We start from the raw sequence: 24,698 nt of genomic DNA, 5'->3' as shown, positions 1-24,698 counted from the left end.
TTTACGGAGCACAGATACGGAGTATTTGCCAGGTGCCGTGTTAGGGCCGGGGACACCGCAGAGAACGAGGTGGACAAAGTCCCCTGCGTGTGTGGGACTTGCATGAGGGGTGAGGGGCTCTGCTTGCCCCCCTCCATCTAGGACCTGGTGCTCGGGAGTGTCGCTGCAGAGGGGCAGAGGACCCCTTCATGACCTGGACCCCCACAGTCGCTGCCCTCTCGGAGCTCATGGTCTGCTGGTCACTAGGAACGGCCCTCAACACGTGGAGCTTCTGTTTGTGGGGAGAGCCCCACGCCCCCACCCCCGTGCCCTGGCTGTGTGTCCAGCAAGGGGCAGATGCAAGCCCCAGAGATGGAAGCTTCAAGGAGCGAATCTCCCCACACCACCACTCAACTAATAAATGGAGACTTTGACCCTCCTCTCACCTCATATCTCAAGATAGGTAAGAACAGCAGGTGCAGCCCGGAAGGTGTGTGATGGGGTCTGGGCATGGCCAGGTGGGGGGGGGCGTCAGAGCTGGGAGAGGGGCCATAGCAGAGAATAGTGCCCAGGGGAGCCTCAGCTTCCTTGTCTGTAGAATGGGTTTGCTGTCCTAGGAACCCTGCAGGCTCTCTTATTCTCTTTCCGTCATTCAAAACGCATTGATTGAGCACCTTCTCTGTGTCTGAACCTTGCTCTACGTCGCTTTCTGTGCGAGGCCAGATGGCAAGTGGTTTAGGGCTGTTGAAACCGCACGACTGGGCGGGTACCGGGTGAAAGCCTCGGGCTCCGTGTGCACAGGGAAGGGCTTGGCGACGTTCCAATAAAATCAGCCAGGTAGTAGGGTTGGTTTAAAGGGCTTAAAGCGGGGCTTGGTATAAAGTAGGCACCTCATTAATGCTTGTTCCCTGCCTGGAATACAGCAGGCACTGCACTAATGCCTGGGCCATGCAGGGTTTACAGTAGGCACTCCTTAAGGCTTTTGCCGTGTCTGGTAGTTCACTCCTTAACGCCTGGGCCACATCTGGTATATAGCAGGTGCTGCATTAATGCTGAACTCCGGCCCGGTATACAGGAGGCGTTCCCTTAATGCTTAACGGACAAGAGGAAGGTTCATTTCCGGCCTGGCCATGCCAGGGCGCCTCCCCGGAGACCTTGAGGGCTGATGCCCCAGCGCCTCCCAGGGGAGGGAAGCGCGAGGTGCCCGGGTCCCGCTACTGCCACGGCGGGGTCCACACCTCTCGGCCCTGGGCCGAGGGACCCGAGCGGGGCCGAGCGGAGCCGAGGGCCGCCGAGCCCGCCCGCCGAGTCCGCCACATTCCCACAATCCCGGGCGGCCCCGCCCGGCTCCCGGCTGCGCGTCCCCCTTCCCACGTCGGCGCAACCTAACCCGCGGGCGCGCCCGCCGCGCCGCGCCGCGCCCCGCCCGCGCGTCGCCCCGCCCCGCGCCCCCGCTAGTCCCGCCCCCGCTGCGGGCGCGCGGGCCGCCGGCCCCTCCCATTGGCCGCTCCGCCCGCCCGTCGGCGCTGTCCGGGCGCGGGTTAGGTTGTGCGGCGCTGTCGCTTGGTCGCGGCGGCTGCGGTTGGCGGCGGCGGCGGCGGCGGCGGCGGCGCGGGCACGGGCGCAGGGCGGCGGGGCGGGAGTGCGCGGCCAGGCGGGGACCGGCGCTCGCAGGCGGCGGAGGTGGACCGGCCGGCCCGGGGGCCGAACGCCGAGGGCCAGGCGGGCGCGGCCAGGGCGGCTCCGGGCCAGGCCCGGGCCGGGGGGCGGCGGCGGCGGCGGGGGCGGCCGGCGGGCGGCCGCGGCCGGGACGATGACTCTGGAGTCCATGATGGCGTGCTGCCTCAGCGATGAGGTGAAGGAGTCCAAGCGGATCAATGCGGAGATCGAGAAGCAGCTGCGGCGGGACAAGCGCGACGCCCGGCGCGAGCTGAAGCTGCTGCTGCTCGGTGAGTGCGGCCGGGCCTGCCGGGGTCCCGCGGGCCGGGTGCGGGTGTCGGCGCGGGCCGGGCGCGGCCGCCCCCGCCGTGCTGCCCGCCGCCTGGGCCGCTCCCTGCCCGTGCCGTCCGCAGCGCGCGCGGGGCTCCGGGGGGCCGGCCCCAGCCCGCGCTGTCCACCGCCAGCCCCGGCCCCTGGGGGAGGTGTGCGGCGCGGGTCGGCCCTGCCGGTGCCGCCCAGGTCAGCCCGGGAGCCTCCAGGGTCAGCCGTGTCTGCGCTGCCCCTATGGGGCTTCCGGAGTCCCCCAGGGCCAGCCCTGCTTCTGTGTGCACATCAGGCGTCCAGGTCCTCGTGGGGACAGCCCTGCCCCTCATGCCCAGATTAGGGGCCCCCGCACCTTCCACTGAGGACCCCTGCCAGCACTGTCCGGGGTGGGGGGCTCCCCAGAACCCTGGAGCGCGGGTCCTATGCCACTTCTCAGCCAGTAAGCCCTTCGTCCCTGGGCTGCGGGCTGTTCCCTTCTCGCTGCCCCCGCATCTGCTCAGGGGCAGACCTCTGGGCTGCAGCCCACCAGCCGTACCCCTCACCTCCCAGGATCTTGCCTTGGTTCTTCCCAGGAGGTGGAGCCCTGTTCCTAGCGCAGGGTCTGTCCCCCTGTAGCACCCCATCCCCTCGGTGGGGCACACCACCTGCGGGAGAGGACTACCCTTCCTTCCCTCAGGGCTCCCGTTTTAGGTGGGGGTCCTCAGAGCCGGCCAGCTCATCACCCTTCCCCAAACCCATTCCTTTCGTCTTGGGGGGAGCCCCTCTCCCGGGTCCTCCCCGTCCTGGGGAAGATTCCTGTCCCGGTCACCAGGGTCCCAGTCTCCATCTCCCCAGGGCACACCTGTTGTAGGGAGCTCGTCTGCCCAGCTGTTGGCAAAGCGCTGTCACTCAGAGGGGAGTTGTTGAAGGACTCTACTGCCCAAGGCAGGAAGGTCGTTTACAAAACAGAAAGTCTTGCCCTGCCCTTCTCCTGAGCTCTGCTGGGTTCCCACACTGCAGGGAAGGCTGGAAGTGCTTACACGCCCTCGGAGGGAGCATTGGACGGGCCCCTGGTGGGAGGAGGCGCTGGCTCAGAGGGGTGTGCTGGACCGTTGAGAGGAGCCGAGTCTGCCGGTGAACGAGCCGTGTCCGTGGCCTCGTGGGAGGCTGCTGGTCTTGGCGGGAATGCCTTGCTTCTCCTGCCTGCAGTGGCCCTGCTGGGCCCTCCGTTTGATGAAATATCTTCCCTGTTTTGTTTTTTTTAAACAGACGCGTTCAGTTTGCCCAAAGACTGTAAAATACGCCAACTTTGCAGAAAAGCCAGGTGGAGAGTAAGCTCAGAGTGCGGAGGAGACTTGCAGTGGGTTCTGGGGGGCCTCTGGGGAGGCTGGCGTGGCTGTGGCTGGTTTTGCAGCATGATGCGGACTTTATTATGGGAAGGGGACCGGAGCAGTTATTGGCGTGTTAAGGATACTGCCAGAGGGCCTTTTCCTGGGGGCCTGTGAGCCTCTGGATGCCCCGCCACTCGTCCCGAGCACCCGAGGTTTGGATGGACATGGGGTTCCGGGAGCAGTGCATGGCTCACGCTCCTGCAGCCTTGGTGTGTGTCTCCAGTCTCCCTGAACTGGGAGACCCAGCGGGGCCCGTTGCCCGAAGGGTCCAGTTGCCTGCCTGGGGGAGGGGGCACAGCACCACACCACAGAGACAGCAGCACCACCTGTCTCGGTCCCGCACTGCCGCTGCCCTGTGACCTTAGAGAGGCACCCGGCCCTCTCCCTGCCAGCCTGCGCTGTGGGGAGTCATGCCCCCGTTTCAGGGGGTTGTTCTGGGTATGGGGGGTGCGATTAGAAGAGGAGGAAGAAGTGAGCTTGCAGGTCCAAAGTGGGGATCTGCGGCAGGAAGACGGGCGTGAGGGCTGGAGTGGGGGGCTGAGTGGCATCCCTGGCCCGACCCACTGGATGCCAGGAGCACCCGCAGTGGTGACAGCCACAGACGCCCCCGGTACTGCCTGGCGTGCCCTGGAGACAGAATCGCCCTTGTCTGGGACCTGTCCACCTCACCCCCCCGCCAGCCGGTGCCCCGCGGGAGTACAGGTCTCAGGTGCGCTTCGTAGAGCTGGTGTGTAGACCGTGCACGTTGTCTTGTCGGCCGTTTCCTGAATGCTTACAGAGTGGGCACGGGCGTGTGTGTGCAAAGCCATGTGTGCGCACGCGTGCGTGTGTGTGTGTGCACGGGGTTCGCACTGTGCGCGTGAACACGCAGAAGGCAGGCGTCCTGCTCCGTAGGTGCTGTCGTCCAGGTGGAGTCTTGCTCAGCTGTTGACTGCTTGGGGACAGGAGTAGAGGGCACGGCTGGGCAGCGAGCGTGCCCTGCCAGCCCCCGGGATCTGCAGTCCTGAGAACTAGCTACCCTTCCCCCCATTTTATGGAAGAGAACCCTAGGTTGGGGAGCGGGGGGCCGCAGACCCGGTGAGGAGCTCCTGGGTGGGGGTCCCAGGCCGGCCTGGCTGGCTTCTGCCTCCTGCGACCTCTCCTGGGTGAGGCTTTTGCTGTCGTGGGTCTGTTGCTTGGTAGAAAACCATGGAGGAGGCGCCTTCTCTGTTCCTCAGGGCAGGCTTCCTGTCTGAAAACCGGTCTTCATGGGAACCGTGTTGCTGCGGGGGTGCAGCCTGCTGGCCCTGTCGGCCGGCGGCTCTGGGACTTCTAAATAAAGCAGGGCGGTCAGTTCCACAGGCTTCCTGTCGGCTGCGCCGGCCCCCAAAGCGCAGTGAAAAGGCCCGGAATCTGGCATGGGGTGTGGTGGCTGCGGTGGGAAGGGCGCGCCTCCCAGTGCTCAGAGGCACGGAGGGGCGCGTGGCGGCTGGCTCCCGGCGGAGTGGCCGGGGCCGCATCTCCTGCTGCCTGGGAGAGCGGGAAGCACCCTCGGGGAGCCTCTCGTGCCCCCCTGGGTTACCCCTGGGCTGTGGTAGGACCGTGACCTCCCCCGGGATGTGCTGTGTGCCCCTGAATTTAAATTAATTTTTTTTTTTTGTCCAGACGGTCCTCTTTCTTTGGGGACAGTGTCTGGAAGTGTCGCAGAATTGCCCTGAGGTCTCCCCCTCCCGCGGTTTCCCTGTGTGAACCCGGAGGATGCCGGTGCCCGCCCACAGCTCTCTCCCTGTCTTGCCGTGGGGCCCCCTGGGCTCAGCTGCCAGGTGTGTCCTGCCGCTGGGGCCGCCGGGGTCGCCGGGGCTGCTGGGGCCGCGGGGGCCGGGTCCAGCCTCCGAACTCCCGCTGGCACGGTGATCTCGCCGTGCTTCCCCGCTCTGCCCCCTCCCTGCGTGCCCGGGACCGCTGGTGGGCTGGCCGCTGCGGTGGGCGGTGAGGAAGCGTTCTGTCTTGGATACTCGACCGCAGAAGGTTTCACTTTCGTGTTTTGGCGGTGGAGCCCTGCTCTGAGCCGCCCGGCATCGTGGCCCTGGGCATAGCGGCGGGCGGCACCGGGTGTCTGGAGCGCAGCAGTGAAGCCAGACAGAGCTTCCAGGAGCACTCGGGGAGGAGGGTGGGCGGTGTTTGTCCCTCTCCGTCCCAGATGGCGTGGGGTGCAAAGTTCAGCCCCGGGTGGGCGGGGTGGCCAGAGCCTGACGGCCATCGGGCAGCGGGAGGAGTGGTCGAAGCTCTCGTGCCCTGCCGGCTGCCGCTGTCCTGGCCGGTGGCGGTGGCCTGTCAACTGAGGACATCCGGCCTCGGTGGCCGGCTTGCCCGGGGCCCTGACAGCTGGGGAGATGAGGGGCGCGCCTCGGCGGAGGGGTGTCGGCACTCAGGCTGCTTCCAGAGGCGGGACCCCAGCCCCCAGGCTCGCTGGTTTGGGGAGTTTGTGGCCCCAGTCCCCGGGGTTTGTAGTTCCTGTGCTCCCAGGCCTCCCTGTTGTCCCGGGGGACCGGTGTGTCTGTCCTCTGGAGGGCGTCTGACCGGTCATCGTGGTCCCCTGCTCACCTGCTGCAGGGCTCCTGCTGGTTCCTGCGCTGCTCCCCACTTCAGGGGCCCCGCCAGCCTGGCCCCCAGGGCAGAGCCATTGGCGACTCCAGTTAGCTAGTGGGACTCAAAGCCCCCAGGGAAGTGGGGTGGGAGTGACTTGGACCCTGCCCCTGCTCCTTGGGCGGGCGTGCCTGTTGCCACCTTGCGTGTGGCGCTCTGCTCTGATGTAAGCAGACGGGGACGCTGGGGACACAGCTTCCAGCCGCCTTCCTCGTGAGGCCCTCCTGCCGTTGGGGGGGGGCTGGCTTTGAGGGTTCCCCGTGGAGCCGGCTCGGAGCAGTTGAGGGGCACTCACTCTGGGGCAAGACTGTGTCCGCCTGCCTCACTTCCTCGTCCATCCCATGGGATGGTGTCCTGGGCCTGAAAGACGGTCATGGGGCTGAGTGAGATGGTGCCATGGAGGCCCGCGGGGCACGGTGGGCACTCAGCAGGGGCTGTTTTGTCTGGTCACTGCTTGTGGTGGACCCTTGCGAAAGCCACCACGACAGCCCCGGGGGGCGTTATGCCCCCACCAGGGCCGAGCCAGACAGTGCTGGAGTGGGGCGCCTGTTCCCGTCCGACTCCCGTGACGTGGAGAGAATCCCAGTGACCTTCCAGGATGATTGTGAGGGTCAGACGGGGTAGGGGGTGCCCCCGGGATGGTCTGTGTCTGACCACACTGCCCGCCCTGGCCAGCAGAACCCTCGGTGCCTGAGCGGGGCCTCCTGTCTCGAGCTTGGTCGTCAGAGGTGAGGGAGTCTTGATGCCCTTCCTCTTTACGGTTTCCGGCTGCTCGCGGCTGGGTGGTGCTGTGTGTGGGGGGCACAGCGTAAACCCCTCCAGTGGGCCGGGTGTGAGCTCGGGGCTTCGTGTGGGGAGAAGCGGGCGGGAGCTGACGGGTCAGGCTGCTCAAGGAGGCCCTTGGGGCGAGAGTGTCAGCGGGTGGCTGGCGGGGCTCCTGAGGGTCTCTCCGTCTCTGTGGTCCGTCTCTGTGGTCCGTGCCGTTTTTCCCTCAGCTACGCCTCCGAGGAGGTGTCGTAAGCTCTGTCCCCGCGCCCCAGCTGGGCAGGACCAGGGGCTCACAGTGTCCCGGCTGCCTGGGTGCCCCGGGAAGGGCAGCAGTAGGAACCTGGGGACAAAAGTGGGGACTCAGAAGACATGGGCCGAGTGAAGGATACCCACCAAACCAGCAGGGACAGCCACTCCCACATTTGGGCCTTGGTTACAATAGGTGTCGTGGCCTAGCCGGAGGGTGGCCGCTGTCTGGGCAGAGGGCCCCGCTGACACGGCCCGGTATCCAGCGCCCCTCCCTTCCCCGGGGGTGTGCTCCTGGCACCTGTGCTCTCTCAGGAGGCCACTGCCGCTGGAGGGGCGCTCCACCCAAGCACCCAGGCCAGGTGTCCCCTGTCTGTCAAGGTCGCTGGTGGCGTGACCTCAGCTAAGCCACCCACCCTCTCTGCGTTTTGGTTCCTGCACTTCCCCAGAGGCGGTGCCGTGACAGCTCTGTCATCGAATGAATGAGTGCTTAGGGGCGTGAGACAAGAGAAGAGCCAGTAACCACCATCCTCAGCCGTTCGAGGTTTCCATTTTCTCCGTTCCCCCGGGTAGAGGTCTGTGTCCCATCTGTGATCTCAGGCCTGTCCACACAGCTCAAGGTCCCTGTTGGATTTGTAGGAGTCTCAGGTCCCCGGGGGGCTCTCACTGGTCTCTCCATGGTCCTGGCGGCTGCTGGCTTCAATGCCCACACCCCACAGTCACGGGCAGCCTGGCTGCCTGCCCCTGGGGTCCAGGGCTCAGTGGCTTACTTTGAGTCTCAGGGAGTTGAGACAAGGCCCTGGACGAGACAAGCTTCCTGCCCTAGAGGCCGCAGCCCGTGGCGTCTGGAATCCCTTCCCTGCCCGCCTGGGGCTTGGGTTCAGACTTCCTTCTCCCCAGCACCCCCCCACCCTGGGGAGGGCAGGACAGTGGGTTCTCTTCCCACTCGGGTTTCTGCTTTCCTCCCTCTTCTTCAGCTGGTCTCTTCTGGGCACAGGTCAGCCTTGGCCCTCCTGAGGGTGATGTGTCAGAGCGTGCCCAGAGGGCGTCCACAGGCTCCCTGCCCCTGCTGTGTCCCACTGACCCCGTGGGGCCCCTGCTCTCGGAGTGACGACCCATCGAGTCCCCTGCCCAGCACAGGGATGCGGAAGCCCCATGGGGGATGCTTGACGAGCCGGCACGTTGGGCTGGGGCCAAGTTCATTCTGTTCATTCATAAAACACTCGTGCTGTGCCTCCCATGAGCCGGCCTGTGCTAGGGGCCGGGGGCGGGGGCTGCGAGCAGAGTTCGGGAGCTCGTGGGTCCGGGGCCACTGCGCCGGCGAGGCCGGGGGCCATGCGCACGGTGAAGCTCTGTCTTGGGAGCATCCCGTACCTTGGCTTGAGGGGACCTTGCTTTCCTCCTTGCTGGGCAGCCGTCGAGGGCTCTGAGCCAGAAGGGCACGTGGGACCAGGTCTCTGCGGGGGAGTGTGACCGAGGGTCAGGCAGGTTGAGTTGGAGGCTGGAGGCGGAGGGCCAGGGCCCCACGTGTGTCTGCAGGAGAGAGCCCCGAGGGAGGCGAGGAGGGCAGGGGTGGCAGGGACCCAGGGGCCGGGTGAGCGGCTGCTTGCCGGGGGGCCCAGCCATAAGGTCCAGGCAGGCCTTGTCCCTGAGACCCTTCTGGGCAGGTGGACACTGGGTCACGTGTGTGGCGGTTCCTGGGGCCAGGGACCTGTCACAGGCCTGAGTCCCAGCTCCCAGATGACTGATATGGCCGTGGTTCAGCTGGCCCGGGAAGCAGGGCATCTGGAAAACTAACCTGGGTTGCTCTGGCCGACTCAGACTTGCGCTGAGCCCAGTCTCCCTGTCTCCCTCCCTCCCTCCCTCCCTCCTTCCCTCCCTCCCGGATGCTGCGATGGCCCAGCGCCTCATGGGCAGCAGGCCTGGCCTGTGGCAGGGTGGAGGCCCCTTGCCCACCACGCCACTGCACCTGGCCTTGACGTCGGCCCGGAGCATACCCGACGTGAGACGTGCTTCTCTCCTCCCCGGGTGGCACCTCCCTGCCTCCGCCACCTCCACACCCTCCCTTCTTTGTCCTTCCTGGCAAAGTGGTGGCTGCCCCGGGCGGGGTCACTGATCAGACCGAGACAGGGTGCCCGGTGTGCCCGCTGGCTTCCTCCTTCCCCTCCCGCTTGATCGATAGTGGATTGACATGAGTGTCCTGCGAGGTCGTGGGGTGTGACCCGCTGATTTGATACGTGGAGGTACCGTGGATGATGGCCTCCATTAGGCAGCACACCCGTCACCTCCCACGGCCGCGGTGTGTCTGCGTTTTGGTTCTTCCGCAGGCCCGCCGTGGCGGTGGTCTTTGCTGTGGCTACTGTGCTGTGTGGGGGCCTTTGCAGACCAGACACCGGGTGACCTCGGCCATGCCCCTTGTCCAGGCCCCCCTGACATCTCCAGAGGCTGACCCCGCATTTCAGGCTTCAGTTTTAGGGGAGTGCCCCAGACGCCCGTTTTCATTTGACCCGCTCTCTGGCCCGGCCGGGGGCCACTTCACAGACGTGCCTCCCACACCTTCCATCGCCTCCTGGGGCCCAGGGCAGGCGTCACCCTGACTGACACCGCAGCGTGCGCATGTGTGACCCCTCCGCCGGCGTGCCCTGCCCCTGGAGCGCTCCAGCAGGGGCTGCTTCTCTCCCTGAGGTTTATTTTTCTGAGAGAGCAGCTCACACACATGAGGGTGGGGGGCAGACGGAGAGACAGAAGCCCAAGCTGACTCCGCCCGGGAGCGCAGATCCTGATGCGGGGCTGGATCTTCGACCCTGAGATCACGACCTGAGCCGAAACCAAGAGTTGAGCTTCACCAGTGGTGCCTCCCAGTTCCTTTTTGAAAAGCGGGGGTGAGGCCAGTCCCTTTCTCACCAGGCGTGCTCGCAGACCCTCTTCGGTGGGTCTTCCCCACCCCCCGGGGTGAGAGCCGGGGCCTGCGTTTCCCAGGGGCGAGTGGCCTCCGCCTGGGACCTGCCCCGTCTCCCCCTTGGGCTGACCCGTGGGCTGCGTCTCAGGGTTTGGCTCACGTGTGTGCATCTGTTCGGCCATTGTCTTCGAGGGACGCGACCTGACGGACCAGCGGGGTGGTTTCCTTTCTGTAACAGAGTTTTGTCGAAAACGGGTTCGAACCCTCTGCCATCCTGCCTCGCAGAGGACCCTGGACGGTATCTGGGGACGTCTGTGTTTGGCACACCAGTGGTGCTCCTGGCATCCTGGACTGGGGCTGGGGACACTGCTCAGCCCCCACAGTACCCGGGACGTTCCACCCCACCCCCAGAAGAATGACTGTGCCTGGTGTCAGCAGCACCAAGAGGGACAGATCCAGGGGCACAGACCTGGGTCAGGAGGAAACTGCATTGGAAATTGCATTCCTGGCGTCCCCACAGCGTGGGTCCCTCTGGGGATACGTGGGGTCTTGCTCACGCCCCTTCCACTTCCTCCTGTCCCTGGAACTCTCAGGGGTGTTGGTCAGAGTGAACAGGTGGCCTGTGTCGCCTGGAGAGCAGAGGTGAGTTGTCTGATGTAGGGCGGACGGAGGATGGCATGAAGGCAGCCACCTTCCTTGATGATGGACCCGCAGTCATCGTCCTTATCCCGGGAAGGCCCCAAGGCAGTTGGTGAAAGTACCAGAGAGGCGCGGGCGCGGCAGCCCAGGCCCCTGGGGCTCAGGTCTCCCCAAGTGTGGTTCGTCCGTCGGGTGAGGGCTGAGTGCTTCCCGGCTGCGGGACAGGGGGGACACGTGGGGCCACGTGGGGCCCACGGAACTGGTCTGTCCCAGAGGCTGTGGTCTTTCGAGCAGGCCAGGGGCAGATGCCTGCAGACGGGCTTCCCCCTAGGGCCACGGTCACAACTCCAGGGGCCTGGGAGGGCTGCCTGCCCGCGGGGCTCAGGGGCCTTCCGGAATGCAGGCCACGTCACGGGTGTGGGAGCCGGTGGTGGCCGCACGGGGATCCCGCTCGCCCTGCGTGGACGTGGGCAGCCGCGGGGCTGATGGGGGCAGAGGGGTGGAAGGAAGCCCAGGCAACAGGTGGGGTGAGGCAGGGGCTTCTGAGCCTGTGAGCAAGGGGGTCCGGGTGGCCGTCGGAGGCCACGCGTGCTTGGACATTGGACATTGTCTCCCGCTCTGCCGTCACGTCACTCCCCAGCTTGGCCTCCCGCGGCGGACAGTCTCCGAGGGTCCGGGCCACCCGGGTTCCGGGTCTCTCATGAGGTTGGAGTAGGCGCGGCCCATGTCCCCAGCACTGCTCCAGTCCTCACGGCCTGGCGGCTGCCCTTTCCCATCCCCCTCTGCCCGTGGTGCCGGACAGCGTGGCGCAAGCCGCCGTGCCTCTTGTGACCCAGTCTCAGAAGCGACACCCTGTCGTCTGTCCCGCTCTGCCAGCTGGAAGCAAGTCGAGGAGTCCAGCCTGCCCTCCCGCAGGGGGTCCGTCTCCACCCCCTGAGGGGGCGGGCCCCAGGTGTGTGGCTTGGAGGACCCTGTGCCGCTTGGCCCCTGGACCAGGGTGTGGGAGAGGCTGCCGCAGGAGGGGCCACTGAGCCGCATCGTGGGAGCGGGAGTGGAGCAGAGCGCGCGGCTCAAGGCGCCGGCGGGGCTGGGGTAAGGGCACATGGCCGGGTGGCCACTTTCCAGGTGGCCTTCCCACCTGTCGGCTGATCCTCCGACCCCTCGAGGCTGAGGTGGGGGTCAGCGTGCAGCCTGGAAGAGCCTGGTGAGCCCCACACCCCTCACGCCTGCAGAGGGAGGGGGTCCGACACCGTGTGCACCCGGCGGGCGGGAGGGAGCAGACGTTGGGCTCCGTGCATGGGCTGCGGGCCTAGGACTCATCCGGGTGGGTGGGTCTGTGGGGTCTCAGCTAACAGGGAGGGACAGATTCTGTCCTCAGACCACCCTGGCTTCCGTGCAGACACTACACTCTTGCCCCAAAGTGAAGGTGACCCTCGGGCCCGGATGAGGAGTGTGGTTGGGGTCCACGGGGACGTTGTCAGACTGGACGTGCCGTCCACCGTGGGTGTGGACAGGTCCTGCGGGGCCAGTCGGCCTGACTGGTTGAGGAGGCCGCGGCGCCTGGCGGAGACGCGTGGCTGTGCCTCACGGCGGCCTCTGGGGCGCTGAGTGCGTGTGGAGGCCCGTCGTGTGCCATGTGACCGGGCTGGATGCTTGGGGTACCTGCCTGCTCCGCACCTCGGTGCTGGGGGCCCTGTGGACACCCCCTGCCCACGCTGGGCTCGGTTTCCCACTGGATCAAAGAGCCGTACCTTCAGGGTGTGACCAGGCTGCCGTAGGGACGCCCCGTGCCAAGCGGCCGCCGCTGGCCAAGGGTGCTCCGCGGCCCCCTGAGCGCCAAGTGCCCAGGCTCCGACCGCCGGTGACCCTGCTCCGCGAGGGGGCAGGGGCGGGCCCCGGCCTGGTGCTCACACGGCCTTGTCCGCAGGCACCGGCGAGAGCGGGAAGAGCACGTTCATCAAGCAGATGCGCATCATCCATGGGGCGGGCTACTCGGAGGAGGACAAGCGGGGCTTCACCAAGCTCGTGTACCAGAACATCTTCACGGCCATGCAGGCCATGATCCGCGCCATGGAGACCCTGAAGATCCTGTACAAGTACGAGCAGAACAAGGTGAGGCCTGGGGGCCGCCCTGCACCCGCCCGCCCGCTGGCACCTGCCTTCCCCACCACGCCTCGGTGCCCCCCGCGGGCAGCCCTCAGCGCCGTGTCTGCCCGGTGTGCCTCCCGGTGGGCGGGGCCTCTTCCTGCCTGTTTCCAGAGTAACGGCTCCTCTAGACCAGAGTCACTCACGGGGCAGGTCTCCCCATAGTGTGTAGTTCCCGGCTTTCTGACACACAGCTGTGCAGCCATCACCTCTGTCTAGTTCCAGAACATTCCATCACCGCCAGGCACCCCGGTCCCCGTCAGCTGTCAATGCCCCTCCCTCAGCCCCCGGCCCCCATGAGCCCCTTCTCGTCCGTGGAGGGGCCTGGTCAGGGCATGTCACACGTGTGGACTCACACCCCATGTGGCCTCCTGCATCTGGTCCCCTCCCTGCGTGTCGTGGGCTCAGGGCCCGTCCCTGGGGCCGTGCGGGGGCCTTGCTCCTCCTCCGGCCATTCTCACACGTCTGTCGGTCCGGCGCCTGAGGGCTGCGTCACACTCCGTGTGCGGGTGCACGCACCGTGCAAATCCCCTCGCCCGCGGAGGGGCGCCCGGGTTTCCAAGTTTGGCTCCTTGGAAGCTGCTGCGGTGACGTTCACGTGCAGGCATCTGTGTACACCCCTGTTGTCACTGCCCCGGCCGTGTCCCGGGAGACGGGGGACTCGGGGCAGCGGGGGGTCTGCCCTCGCGAGGAGCTGCCAGCCCCTCCGGGCAGCATGTCCCAGCCGTGCGGTGGTGGACTCTCGCCGGTGGCCCCTCTGGGCTTGGCTTTTGTAGGTCTGATTTTGGGGGTTTCTTCAGCCCTGGAGGTTTGCCCTGGGCTGACGTGAGGTGCGGGAGTCCATACTTACACGGGGCACGTTCAGTGAATCCGTTCGCTCTCAGGCTTAAGAAGGGCCGTCAGCCAGGCCGCTGCTACGTTTCCACTTGGCACCTTCCTCCCTCTGTCCCCGGTTCACAGATGACCAGGGACCCCCAGCGGGGCCCGGTGTTGGGTTGGGCGGCCCTCTGGGGCGGGGTTTGGGTAGCGTGCTCAGCTGAGGTCCGCTGCAGCGTCCGACCACAGGCCGGTGTTTGGACCGTCCGTGTCCCTCCGTGTCTAGCAGCGGCCGCCCACCGCACCTCTTTTGGTACATACGGTTTTGTTGCTGCACACGACGCCTGCTCCTTGATGTGTCGTCCTTGATGGCTTTGGGTACAGGGACAGAGATGGGGCCACAAAGCCGAAGGCACCGTCCTCTGGGATGTTTGAGGCTGTCATACGTCGACAGCCGGAGGTGTTTTCCGGGGCCGGCGTCGGCCTTCGCAGGTCCAGACTATGGGGCAGGTGAGGGCTGAGGCCACGGCTGCGGGGCACTGTGCAGGGCATCTCTCCTGGCTTTCAGAGTCGGGCTAGGGCTCCCCCACTCCCCATTTCGGCTTCTGCCCAGGTGTGTCTTCCCCAAACCCTCCGCTGTGGCCGGCTGTGTGGGCTGGGCCGTCCAATCCCAACAGGCACGTGGACAAGCGGGGTCTCCCGAGTCTCGAGCCCCGGAGGCTCCCTGGCCAGCACCCTGCCCCCGCCCCCATTCCCTTCAGAGGCTGCTGGGGTTTGAGGAGCCGTGTGGGGGGGGGGTAGGGTGCAGGCCCGACAGACGTCGGAGGTGATCCCATCGCCTCACCTGCGAAACGGGGACGGGGCTGCTGCGGGGGTTGGGTTCGTTGCTCTGTCTGTTCTCTTTTGGGTCTGATCCTCGGTCACTTTTCGCAGAGTCTGCTTCTTCGTCTAGGTGGTTCCTCCCATGCCACCTGCTACACTGGGGCACACGTGTGGGGCACACAGCCACGCGGCCTGGTGCCAGGAGCCACCTCACTCCCGGGCTCTGGCATGGGGACCTCCCACTGAGGGACAGCCCCTGCGGCTCCCCCTTGCTCCGTGCCCACATGTGTCCGTGCTTCTCTGGGGCGGAGGTCCCCACTTAGTCGGGTGCCCCGGGGGGCCCGGGCGCCGGCAAGCCCATGGCTCTCCCTCCTGCCCCACAGGCCAACGCGCTCTTGATCCGCGAGGTGGACGTGGAGAAGGTGACGACGTTCGAGCACCGCTATGTGCACGCCATCAAGACCCTGTGGGACGACCCTGGCATCCAGGAGTGCTATGACCGCAGGCGGGAATACCAGCTCTCCGACTCCGCCAAGTAGTGAGTAGGCCGTGGGGGGCTCTCGGGGACACTGCTCAGGGCCAGAGAGCCGGGCAGGCTTGACAGCGTCGTGGGCCCCTCCCTGAGCCCATGCTGGTGCCGGAGCAGGGACATTCATATGGAGAAGCGAGGCTGCAGCCCGGCCACCCAGCCAGTCCCCTTTCTCCCGCCGCTGCGGCTGTCCTCGGGTAGCCCCATGGGGGTCCCCCAGAGCCAGCCTGACTTCTGTCCCATGAGAGCCGGGGCGGGGCGGGGAGGCCTCTGCCGGGCCCCAGGTCCACCTTGTCCCGAGTGCACAGGGCTGTTCCGTCCCTGCTGGTGAGGGTCAGCGCTGGGCCCCTTCCTGCTGCTCAGGGACCATGGTAGCCGGGCTGTCCCCCCTTCCCCAACCCCTGGCTTGCCCGCCAGCCCGCGCAACCCGGTGCCTTCTGTGTCGCAGCTACCTGGCCGACGTGGACCGCATTGCCACCTCGGGCTACCTGCCCACCCAGCAAGACGTGCTTCGGGTCCGTGTGCCCACCACTGGCATCATCGAGTACCCTTTCGACCTGGAGAACATCATCTTCAGGTACCTGCGGCCTGGTGGCCATGCGCTGGGAGGGGGCCGTGCGCGGGGTGGCCGTGCGCCGGGGCTGCTGTGGGTGGTGTGAGCCATTGTGGGGGCTGTTCGCATCTGCAGTGGGGACCACAACAGGTTCGCCGGGTTTCGGTCTTTGCTCTTGGGGAGCTTCCGAACCAGGACGGGAGATAGACTTCTGACTGTCACCAGGTTTTGGAGTGAGCCATGTCCCGGAAGCAGTAAGGGCTGTGGCGGTGCTGGCCAGAGCCAGCCTGGAGGGGAGGGCCTTCTGGGGGGCCTCTGTGACGGGCCTGTGGATGGGGCAGGGTGCCGGTGTGTGTTGGTGGGGCAGGGGGTCTGGAGTTGGGCCGGAGCTACAGGTACCACAGGTGGTGGAGGGGGCCTGGGGACCCGTGCAGAGCCAGGTGACGGGCAGTTCCTGGACTCTGGCTCCTGGGCCCATGGGGGTTCCTGGCATATGGGCAGAATGGGGCCCAGTCCTGGCAGGGGGTGTGGCCTGAGTAGACTCGGGGCCATCCTCGAGGACATGAGCCCCGCCATGCAGTGAGGCCACGGAGCTGCTGGGTGGTGAGGGCGAGCGCGTGTCGGCTGGGGCCGCCACCACTGATGACCACAGATGGGCGTTTTGAAGCCACAGGCATTTCTGTGGTCCCAGCGTCAGACGCTGAGGATCAGGGCATGGGCGGGGCCAGTTGCTTCTGAGGCGGTGAGGGGACGTCTCCTGGCTCCTTGTCCCTCCCGGCTCCCTGGGGTCGTCAGCCATCCTCCACGTCCCTTGCCCCATCCCTGCCCCTACGGTCACACGGCCTGTCCTTGTGTGTCCGTGTCCGGGATTCCTTCTGGTGATTGCATGGGGCCACCCCACTCTAACATGGTGTGATTTAACTGATGACATCTGCAGGGACTCGGCTCCCAAGTCAGTCCCGGCCCCGGGTTTTGGGGGCACTGAGTTTGGAGGAAATGTTTCAGCTCGGTTCCCCGAGGCCCAGGCGGGACAGGTCCTGTCTGCCCGCCAGGAGGGCCCCGCAGCACCCCATCATGGTGCCCCCGCTTCCCTGGTTAGGCTCCCACTGGGGAAGGAGTTGGTGCTCCTGGAGCAGGGGTCCCAGAGGGGTGGGCAGCTGTGGTAGCTGTTGTTGGCCATGGCCTTCTGCCCTGTGGCCTCGGAGCGCCGGCTCTGGGGAGCACTGAGGAGCCTTTGGCCTGAGACACCCCCCACGACAGGTGCCCCTTTGGCCCTCTGCGCCCTCCCTCACTGGCTGGGCCTCTGTGGGTCCCTGGAGCCTTGGAAGCCCTAAGCCCCTGCCCTATGCGGGTCTGATGCACGTTTTCGTGGTGAGGATTCAAGGTTTGGGTTTTCTTTCTTGTCTAATTGGGTCTTTGGTGGGGCTGCCACCTCTGAATTCGGAGCTGAGGCCTGTGGGGCACAGGCTGGGGCTTGGGCCGAGCACGTCCCCGGCCCCCATGTGGGCTCTCCCCTGGCCTCACCCTGACTGCAGCGCCGCCTCTGCCTACTGGTCCTCTGCCCGGAGTGCCCGGCCCCGCCCTTCCCCTCTGTGAGCTCAGGCTGTGCGTGTCACCTCCTCCCGGCGGGATTTCCCTGCTGCCCCTCCCCGGTCTGCACTTGGCTCTGTCGTGGGCCCACACCCTCTGCCACTGCCAGTCCCTTGCCGGCCAGTCTCTTCCTTAGCTGGGCGCCCATGGGGTCCCCTGACCAGAGCGGGATTGGGTCATGGCCCAGCTGCCCTGGTCATGTGAGGAGATGAACCTGGTCCTGGATAGGGGACCTTAATTGGGGAGACATGTCCAGAAAGGCCGTGGGCCCAGTGCCTGTCTGCCCCCGTGGCATTCCCCAGACCGGTCACAGCTGCTGCGGTCCTTGTGGCCTCACACGGGGCCCTTGGCCCGTCACCACCCTCTCCTGTCACCACCCTGCTGTCCCTTCGTGTCATCCTGGCTCATCCACCATCCACCTGTGCTTGGTGTGGTCTCCTCGGGGCAAGCTCCACCAGGCAGCCACACTTCTGTTGGCCGAGCCCCGGGCGACCCTGATGTCCGCCAACCCCCTACCCTTGGCATGGCCTGGCTGGGGGGACCCCTGCCTCCTGTGGGCCACTGTGCTTGCCTGCTCTTGGCTTCTTTTAAAAAGTAGCGTCTTTCCTCATCATAGAAAGCCGAGGAACACCCCGGTAGTAGGCGGCAAGCCCCTGCCCCAAGTCTGTGCGGCTCCCGTGCCCCGGCTGCCCCCTCTGCCCGGGAGCCCAGCCTCTGGACTATCAGGTGGCACGTTCTTTTCGTGCCAGCAGGAGCTGCAACCTGCTGTTGCCCCTGGCAGCAGGGGAAGCGTGTCGCTCTGTGGACCACTCCCTCAGTGGCGAGGCGGGTCCGGCGTGCGGGCATCCAGGGTTTGTCGTTCTGCCACGTTCCACGGACGGTGCTTGGCGGACGGTTGTGCACGTAGCTCAGGCGAGGGGTTGGGTCTCTAGATGTGGGACCTCAGATCCAGGGTCAGCCTGTATCTGGTCCCCGTAAGCGCCCGGGTTCCCGGGCTCCCCGTCCTGTGACTCTTCCATCAGGCGCAGCTGCTGGGGGCGGCGTGTCCTCCTGGCTCTGGCACATGCGGGCACGGGGGCTCTCCTCGTTGGTGGCAGGGGTTGGTCGGGGGGACAGCGGTGCTGAGCCCCCCTGTTTCCTGCAGAATGGTGGACGTGGGGGGACAGCGGTCTGAGCGGAGGAAGTGGATCCACTGCTTCGAGAACGTGACTTCCATCATGTTCCTCGTGGCCCTGAGTGAATACGACCAGGTGCTGGTGGAGTCGGACAACGAGGTGAGGCCACTGTCCCCGCCGTCCCTGCCATCCCCACCCTGCGGCCCAGGTGCCCGTCATACTCACGCCTTCCCTCCCGCAGAACCGCATGGAGGAGAGCAAAGCCCTGTTTCGGACCATCATCACCTACCCCTGGTTCCAGAACTCCTCGGTCATCCTGTTCCTCAACAAGAAGGACCTGCTGGAGGACAAGATCCTGCACTCCCACCTGGTCGACTACTTCCCCGAGTTCGATGGTGAGCGGCGCGCCGCAGGGGCCAGGGTGGGGCCGGGCTCGCCGCCCCCTGTGCCCTGTGCTGCTGGTGGGGGGAAGCGGGAGCCTCCAGTGCGTCCTGTTTGCTCTCTGGGCCTCGTGTCTTGGTGATTTGGGGATGCGGGCCCTGGTGGAGGCTGGTGGCACGGCCGGTGGGAGCCAGGGAGCCTCTGTGTTCCTCCGCACCTCAGTGCCGCCCCCCACCCAGCCTCGGTGAGCAGAAGGTCTTTGTGTTCCCAGGGGTGTAGCTTCGTGGACACAGCCGCAGGAGGGGTACACGGGGCCACTCTGCTCCCAGGTCCCTGCTTGCCCGGAGCCTGAATGGAGAGGAATGAGGCCCTGGGAATGAGGGGGTGACCCAGGATCCTCTTCCCCTCCGAGTTAGCCTGAGCTCTAACAGAAGCCAGAACAGCAGGGACCATCCCCAGCTCCCTCTCCAGCACCCTTGCTGTGTGGGCCTCGCCGCAGCTGCCTCCCTGCACGCAGGGCTGGGAAATGACACGGGGCTCTAGGGCAGTCCGGGCCTGGCCAGTCCAGAGCTTCAGGGACAGGCCCGTGGCCCGATGGCCATGTGCGCAAGGCCAGGGCAGCAGGGGCACGTGGCTGCGTGTGTGCCCGCGTGTGGGCACCTGTGCGTGTTTGGGTGGGGGGGGGCAGCAGTGGGGGGACAGGGGGCTGGGCAGGAAGCTCGCGGCAGTTGGGAGGTGGTAAGGGGTGTCTGTGGGCGGCTGCCAGCTGAGAGGCCGAGGGGCCCCGGGCGGAGGCCGGCCGGCGGTGGCAGAGCAGCTGCCTTGGGAGATAGCAGCTCCCCGCTGGGCCTGGCCATCAGTTCCGGGGCTCCCATGGGGGGCAGGAGGCGACGCCCCTGCTTGGCCAGTGCCCTGTCCGTGCTCGGTGAGTGTCAGTCCACAGACCGCGGGTGTCAGTCCTCGCGCTGCAAGCGTCTGTCCCTGTGTCTGTCCGTGTCCGGTGGGTGTCTCTGTGCGCCCCCAGCTATCAGTCTGTGCCCTGTGGGTGTCTGCGACCCCCCGGCGGGTACAGGCCGGCCTCGCTCACCAGCCCCTGCCTCCGCTTCCCCAGGGCCACAACGGGACGCGCAGGCCGCCCGGGAGTTCATCCTGAAGATGTTTGTGGACCTGAATCCCGACAGCGACAAGATCATCTACTCCCACTTCACCTGCGCCACCGACACGGAGAACATCCGCTTCGTGTTCGCGGCCGTCAAGGACACCATCCTGCAGCTCAACCTGAAGGAGTACAACCTGGTCTGAGCCGCCGCCGGGGGCCACCGGCTCCGCTCGCCCCTGCTCGCGGAAGAGTTGATTTCGTTTGCATATTTTTAACAAAGGGTTTTTATTTCACAGTTATCAGGGGACCTACGTCTTTCTTTCTATACACCTCGTGCACCTTCTCACCCGTGTCAGCGGCGAGGCCGCCTTTTCCTGGCCTTGACTCGTGGCTCGCTTTTTTCTATTAAAAAAAAAAAAAAAGAAAAAAAGAAAAAGAAGGAAAAGAAAGAGACAAGACCAGCGGAGAAGAGACCCACGAGCGCCGCGCCCCCGCTGCAGGCCGCGCGCCGGGCCGGCGCCCCACCCCCACCCCGGCGCTCAGCTGGGGACAGAGCCACCCGCCGGCCCACCCTCCCCTCGCTCCTGGCCCTCACCCCGAGGTCCCAGGGCTGTGACTTCTCTTTCTCTCGCTCCCTAAGTTATTGACGTCCTGGACTCCAAGAAGTGGGGGTGGGCGGCGCCCTCCGCTGCCTGCCCTGGGAAGTGCCTAACCTTTTTTTTTGGGTGAGGAAATGAAGGCAGCGTGTAGGCTCCGTGGTTAAGGAGACATCTTGGGGCCTGGGGGCCTCCCCTGGGGCCCCAAAGACTGCTGTCTAGACACCGCCCAGGGGCCGTGGGCACCCCGCTGCGCCCAGGGAGCCGGACTGGGAGTCGGTTTCGATGTGTTCTGTTTTGAAACCAACTTGGAAGCAGTGGGGGCTGGGGGCTCTTTCAGAATATTCTCAGGTCAGTCTCCGAGCGGCAGAGAAGGGACTTGCCCGCGGCGGTTCCCAGGCGCGGCCTCCGGCGCAAGCCCTTGCTCCCACTTCTGCCCCCCGAGCCCCCTGCCCCCGGGAGGCAAGCACGCAGCACGACGCGCACTTTGCCCGGAGCCGTGGAGGGCTGGTGGCTGCGGGTGTCGCGGCCCCGCGTGGCTTCCAGGCCTGGCCACGGCCACGGCCACGCACTGAGCCAGAGCCACGGGCCGCCTTGCCTGGGCCCCCTCCTTCTGAGGGGCTCGGAGGGTGGGAACAAGCGGGGGCTGTGTTTGGGGGGGGCAGCGTTTTTATCCGACGCAGACTGAGCACTACAGTGTTTTTTGTGGGTTTTGTTTTGTTTTGATTTGCACAACGTAGCGGGAACGAGCTGCCAGTGATGCCTTGCCCCCCCATCTGGTCCGGGCCGCCCGCCCGCAGGAGAAGCAGCTCGGACAGCAAGCCGGACACCAGGACATCAGGCCTGGCCTTGCTCCCTGCGCTCTCCTGACGCTGTCACAGGAAGGAGGGGGCTGGCGGCGACCGCAGGCAGCTTCTGCAGGGTGGGGCGACGACATTCCTAGTGATCAGCCCTCTCTGGGGACAGTCCTGCACGGGAGGGGGCATGCCAAAGTCCGCAGCGTGTGCCCTGGGTGCTGCTGGGGGGGGCCTGCCAGGGACTGCCCTGGGATTTCGGGGGCCTCGCAGGGTGGGCATCTCGAGGTCTCAGCGCCTCTCGGGCCCAGATCACAAGGGAGGTGGATTGGGCCTCGGGGGCACAGGGTGTGACTGGGCCAAAGTATTCATTCTTCCCGGAGGGAACAGTGTGCCAAGCACCCCAGAGCCAAAGCCTGGCTGGACCGCCACGCCACCCCCGCCTGGCGCTTCTGGAACCCTAAGGGCCCAGGGCCGGAGGACGGGGACACTGCTGTGTGCCATAGAGGGTCGGAGACCCACTCTGTGCCAGTGCCAGTGGGGCCTGGGTGGCCCGGGCCTCTCCCTCGCCCATTGTGTGGGATTTGTTTTTCTCGTTTTCCACCTGGGGAGCTCCACCCCCCCCCCCCACTGTGTCAGGTCCCCAGCAGAGGGGCCCTGGTCCCCCATCCCCCGCTCACCCAAGAGACAGCCGGGTGCCAGCGCCCCCGAGCGACCGCCGCTGGCCCCCTCTGGTTATACTTGTATATTATACAGTCCTGATTTCAGACGGTTTCAACCTTAACCTATTTTAAAGAAGAATATTATATAAAAATACTGTTTTTAAACCTTTTGTCATTTGAAATGCATGTGTTGTTGTGCGCGCTGGCAGACAGGCCCATTAGCTCAGTGCTACCCTCCGGGGGCCAAGGCTGCCATGTGGGGGCGGGGCGGGGGCGGGCAGCAGGCTCCGCTCAGCGTGTCGGGGCCCTGACCCCTTAATCCAGAGAGAGCTGATGGAAATGGACTTTTCATATCTTTCTCCTGAAATGAATTCTGTTTTAAATTGGAATAAATTTTGTTCCTAAATGCTGTGGCCCCTCTGGCTTATTTCCACTGGCCACAGCAGGTGGGCGGCGGGCACTGCGGGGCGCCCGAGCTCTGGAGGGTCTAGCCTGGTCCCCGCACGGCCGGCTGCTGTGTGAGCTCCCGGCGCGGCGGCCGCAGCGGCTGTGGGATGTGCCTCCCGCCCTGGGCTCTGGCTCGGGCTCCAGGCCCCCTGCTCTGAGGTTCTGTGACTTGGCCCCGACTTCAGGTTCATTCGTCTGGACGGCGGGGCTGGAGCATCTGGCCAGATGAGCCTCCTGACTGGGGGTCGGGGACCGAGGAGCCCGAGTCCTGGACATTCTGTATTTACTTCTGTAAAAACTGAGGAGGTTGGGTCCGGCTCTGAGATCTTCTCTCGGGCCCTTTTCCTTCTTAAAAAGTGGTGAGTACGCATGACACAGAATTCACCACCTCAGCCGTCCCAGCGGCGTGAAGCACTCCCCACACCCACACCCTCCATCTCCAGAACCTTCCATCTCCCCTCATGGAGACTCTGTCCCCATGAAGCCCGGACTCCCCACCCCTGCCTTAGTCCCGGCTCCCACCGTCTCCTCTGTGTGCGAGTGGGACTCCTCTGGGGCCCTCCTGGGAGTGGGGTCCCACAGGATGTGTCCTGTGTCCGGGTCCTCTCACTCAACAGTGTCCTCGGGTCCCTTCGTGTCGTCGCAGGTGCTTATCACCAGGGCTTATCTATGAAGAAAAGTAGAGTAGGAGGGCAGGATGGGCAACAATAGTGACAGGACAGGACATTCCAGGTAGAGGGCATAACCTGCAAAGGTCCTGGGGCAACATTGGGCTTACACAGCCAGGGGCCTGTGTGTCTGGAGCAGAGTGAGCGAGGGGTAGAGAGGGAGGAGGGGAGGGCGGACGGAGAGGGCAGGAGCGGGTCGTGCAGAGCCTAGGGGACCACAGCGGGAGGACTTGGGCCCCAGGAGGTGGGAGCCTTGGAGGGGTGTGGGCAGAGCAGGCGTGGGGGAACCTGACTCGGGAGCTCTTGGGCGCCCTCTGGTGGTCGCTACGGGGAAGCCGGACAGGGGGCGAGGGCGGGAGCCGGGGATCCCGGGCGGAGGGTACCGCGCTGGTCCTGGAGGGCGCGGTGGGGACTGACCCGGTGCAGGCAGAGGAGGGGGCAGGATCCGGGCAGTGGGCGGAGGGGAGGCGGAGGAGGCCCTGCCACGGCGTCCGCGCACCTGGACGTCATGCCCCCCGCGGCCGGCAGGCGCCGCTCGCCAGCCTCTGGCCTTCCCCGCCCACCTGCAGCCTGACCGCGTCTTTCCGGGGAGGGCCTCTCCTCCGCTCCAGCTGGGAAACCGAGGCACCGAGGGGCCAGTCGCCTGCCCTGACGGCGGGACCGCGGTTGCGGGACTTGAGCACCAGCCGCGGCTGTCCCGCCCGGCGCAGGTGGGGGTTCAAGGGCCGCACAGGGCCTTTGTCAAGCCATCAGGAGAATTTCAAGGCGGGAGGCCTGCAGAGCCGCGTTCCCACGCCCACGAAGCCTGCCCTGCCGGCCCGGGGACGGACACCTGGGCTGATGGGAAGGATGCTTCCAGGAACTCAGGTGTGCGAGAACCTGTCTTTGGGGTGTAAAACTAGCAGTGGAGCCCCTGGATGAAGACTTCCTGTCTCATCCAAAGAAATGATTCATCCACTAAAAACCTGGTATCCCAGCGTTGCCTCTGGGCTGCCTCGGGCGGGGCATGACTTCAGCTGTGGCCAAGGGCAGGGTCCAGGGACGGACAGCCATGGCCCTCAGGGGCCATACACCCAGCATCGAAGGAGTGAGAGGTACTTGGAAATGATGTAAATATCTCATTCCTCATTAAGCAGAAAAGACTCTTTTTTTTTTTTTAAGATTTTATTTATTTATTTGACACGGAATCAGAGATCACAAGCAGGCAGAGGCAGGCAGAGAGAGAAGGGGAAGCATGCTCCCTGCTGAGCAGAGAGCCCGATGTGGGGCTCGCTCCCAGGACCCTGAGATCATGACCTGAGCTGAAGGCAGAGGCTTAACCCACTGAGCCACCCAGGCACCCCCAGAAAAGACATTTTAAAAAGATTATTTATTTGAGAGGGAGAGGGAGCACAAGGTGGGGGGAGGCGCAGAAGGAGAGGGAGAGAGAATCCCAAGCGGACTCCCTACTGAGTACAGAGTCCCATGTGGGCCTCGATTCCAGGACCCCGATATCATGACCTGAGCCGAAACCAAGAGTTGGCCGCCCAACCGAGCCACCCACGCGCCCCAAGCAGAAAGGACATTTTTAATACCAGAGAAGCAGCAAGGAGTTTGTCGTCTATGAATAAAGGAGAGAGGGAGGGAGTAAGTACAGCCCATGAAAGCTCACCAGAGCCGGTGGGAGTGCAAATCGGTGCATGCACTTTGGCAAAAGATAGTATCTGGGAGGGGCACCTGGGGGGCTCAGTTGGTTAAGCAGCTGCCTTTGGCTCGGGTCATGATCCCAGCGTTCTGGGATCGAGTCTCACATGGAGCTCCTTGCTCGGCAGGGAGCCTGCTTCTCCCTCTGCCTCTGCCTACCACTCTGCCTGCCTGTGCTTGCTCTCTATATATCTGACAAATACATTTTTTAAAAATCTTAAAAAAAAAAAAGATAGTATCTGGGAAATATCTCATAACCTAGCCCTGCCACACATAGATATTTACCCCC

General features: G+C 65.3%; 1 protein-coding gene across 1 annotated transcript; it reads left to right on the top strand.

Annotated features, from left to right (window-relative positions):
* Nucleotides 1-1,604: 1,604 nt before the first annotated feature.
* GNA11 (G protein subunit alpha 11) lies at nt 1,605-22,017 on the top strand. Its single transcript, XM_047706999.1, has 7 exons — nt 1,605-1,928; nt 12,437-12,621; nt 14,676-14,830; nt 15,270-15,398; nt 18,109-18,238; nt 18,321-18,474; nt 19,572-22,017. Exons 1-7 carry the CDS (start codon nt 1,793-1,795, stop codon nt 19,760-19,762), a joined length of 1,080 nt encoding a protein of 359 aa, XP_047562955.1. The 5' UTR covers nt 1,605-1,792; the 3' UTR covers nt 19,763-22,017.
* The last annotated feature ends 2,681 nt before the right edge of the window (nt 22,018-24,698 follow it).

Source organism: Lutra lutra, chromosome 1 (assembly GCF_902655055.1).
Source record: "Lutra lutra chromosome 1, mLutLut1.2, whole genome shotgun sequence".
Classification (NCBI taxonomy): domain Eukaryota; kingdom Metazoa; phylum Chordata; class Mammalia; order Carnivora; family Mustelidae; genus Lutra; species Lutra lutra.
The sequence above is the reverse complement of the archived record's forward strand: the minus strand, read 5'-3'. Positions and strand labels throughout refer to the sequence as shown.

Coding starts and splice junctions, on each gene's coding strand:
- GNA11 (XM_047706999.1), top strand. CDS start 1,793: ATGACTCTGGAGTCCATGATGGCGTGCTGCCTCAGCGATGAGGTGAAG. Junction 12,622..14,675: donor ACAAGTACGAGCAGAACAAG/GTGAGGCCTGGG, acceptor CCTGCCCCACAG/GCCAACGCGCTCTTGATCCG. Junction 15,399..18,108: donor CTGGAGAACATCATCTTCAG/GTACCTGCGGCC, acceptor TGTTTCCTGCAG/AATGGTGGACGTGGGGGGAC.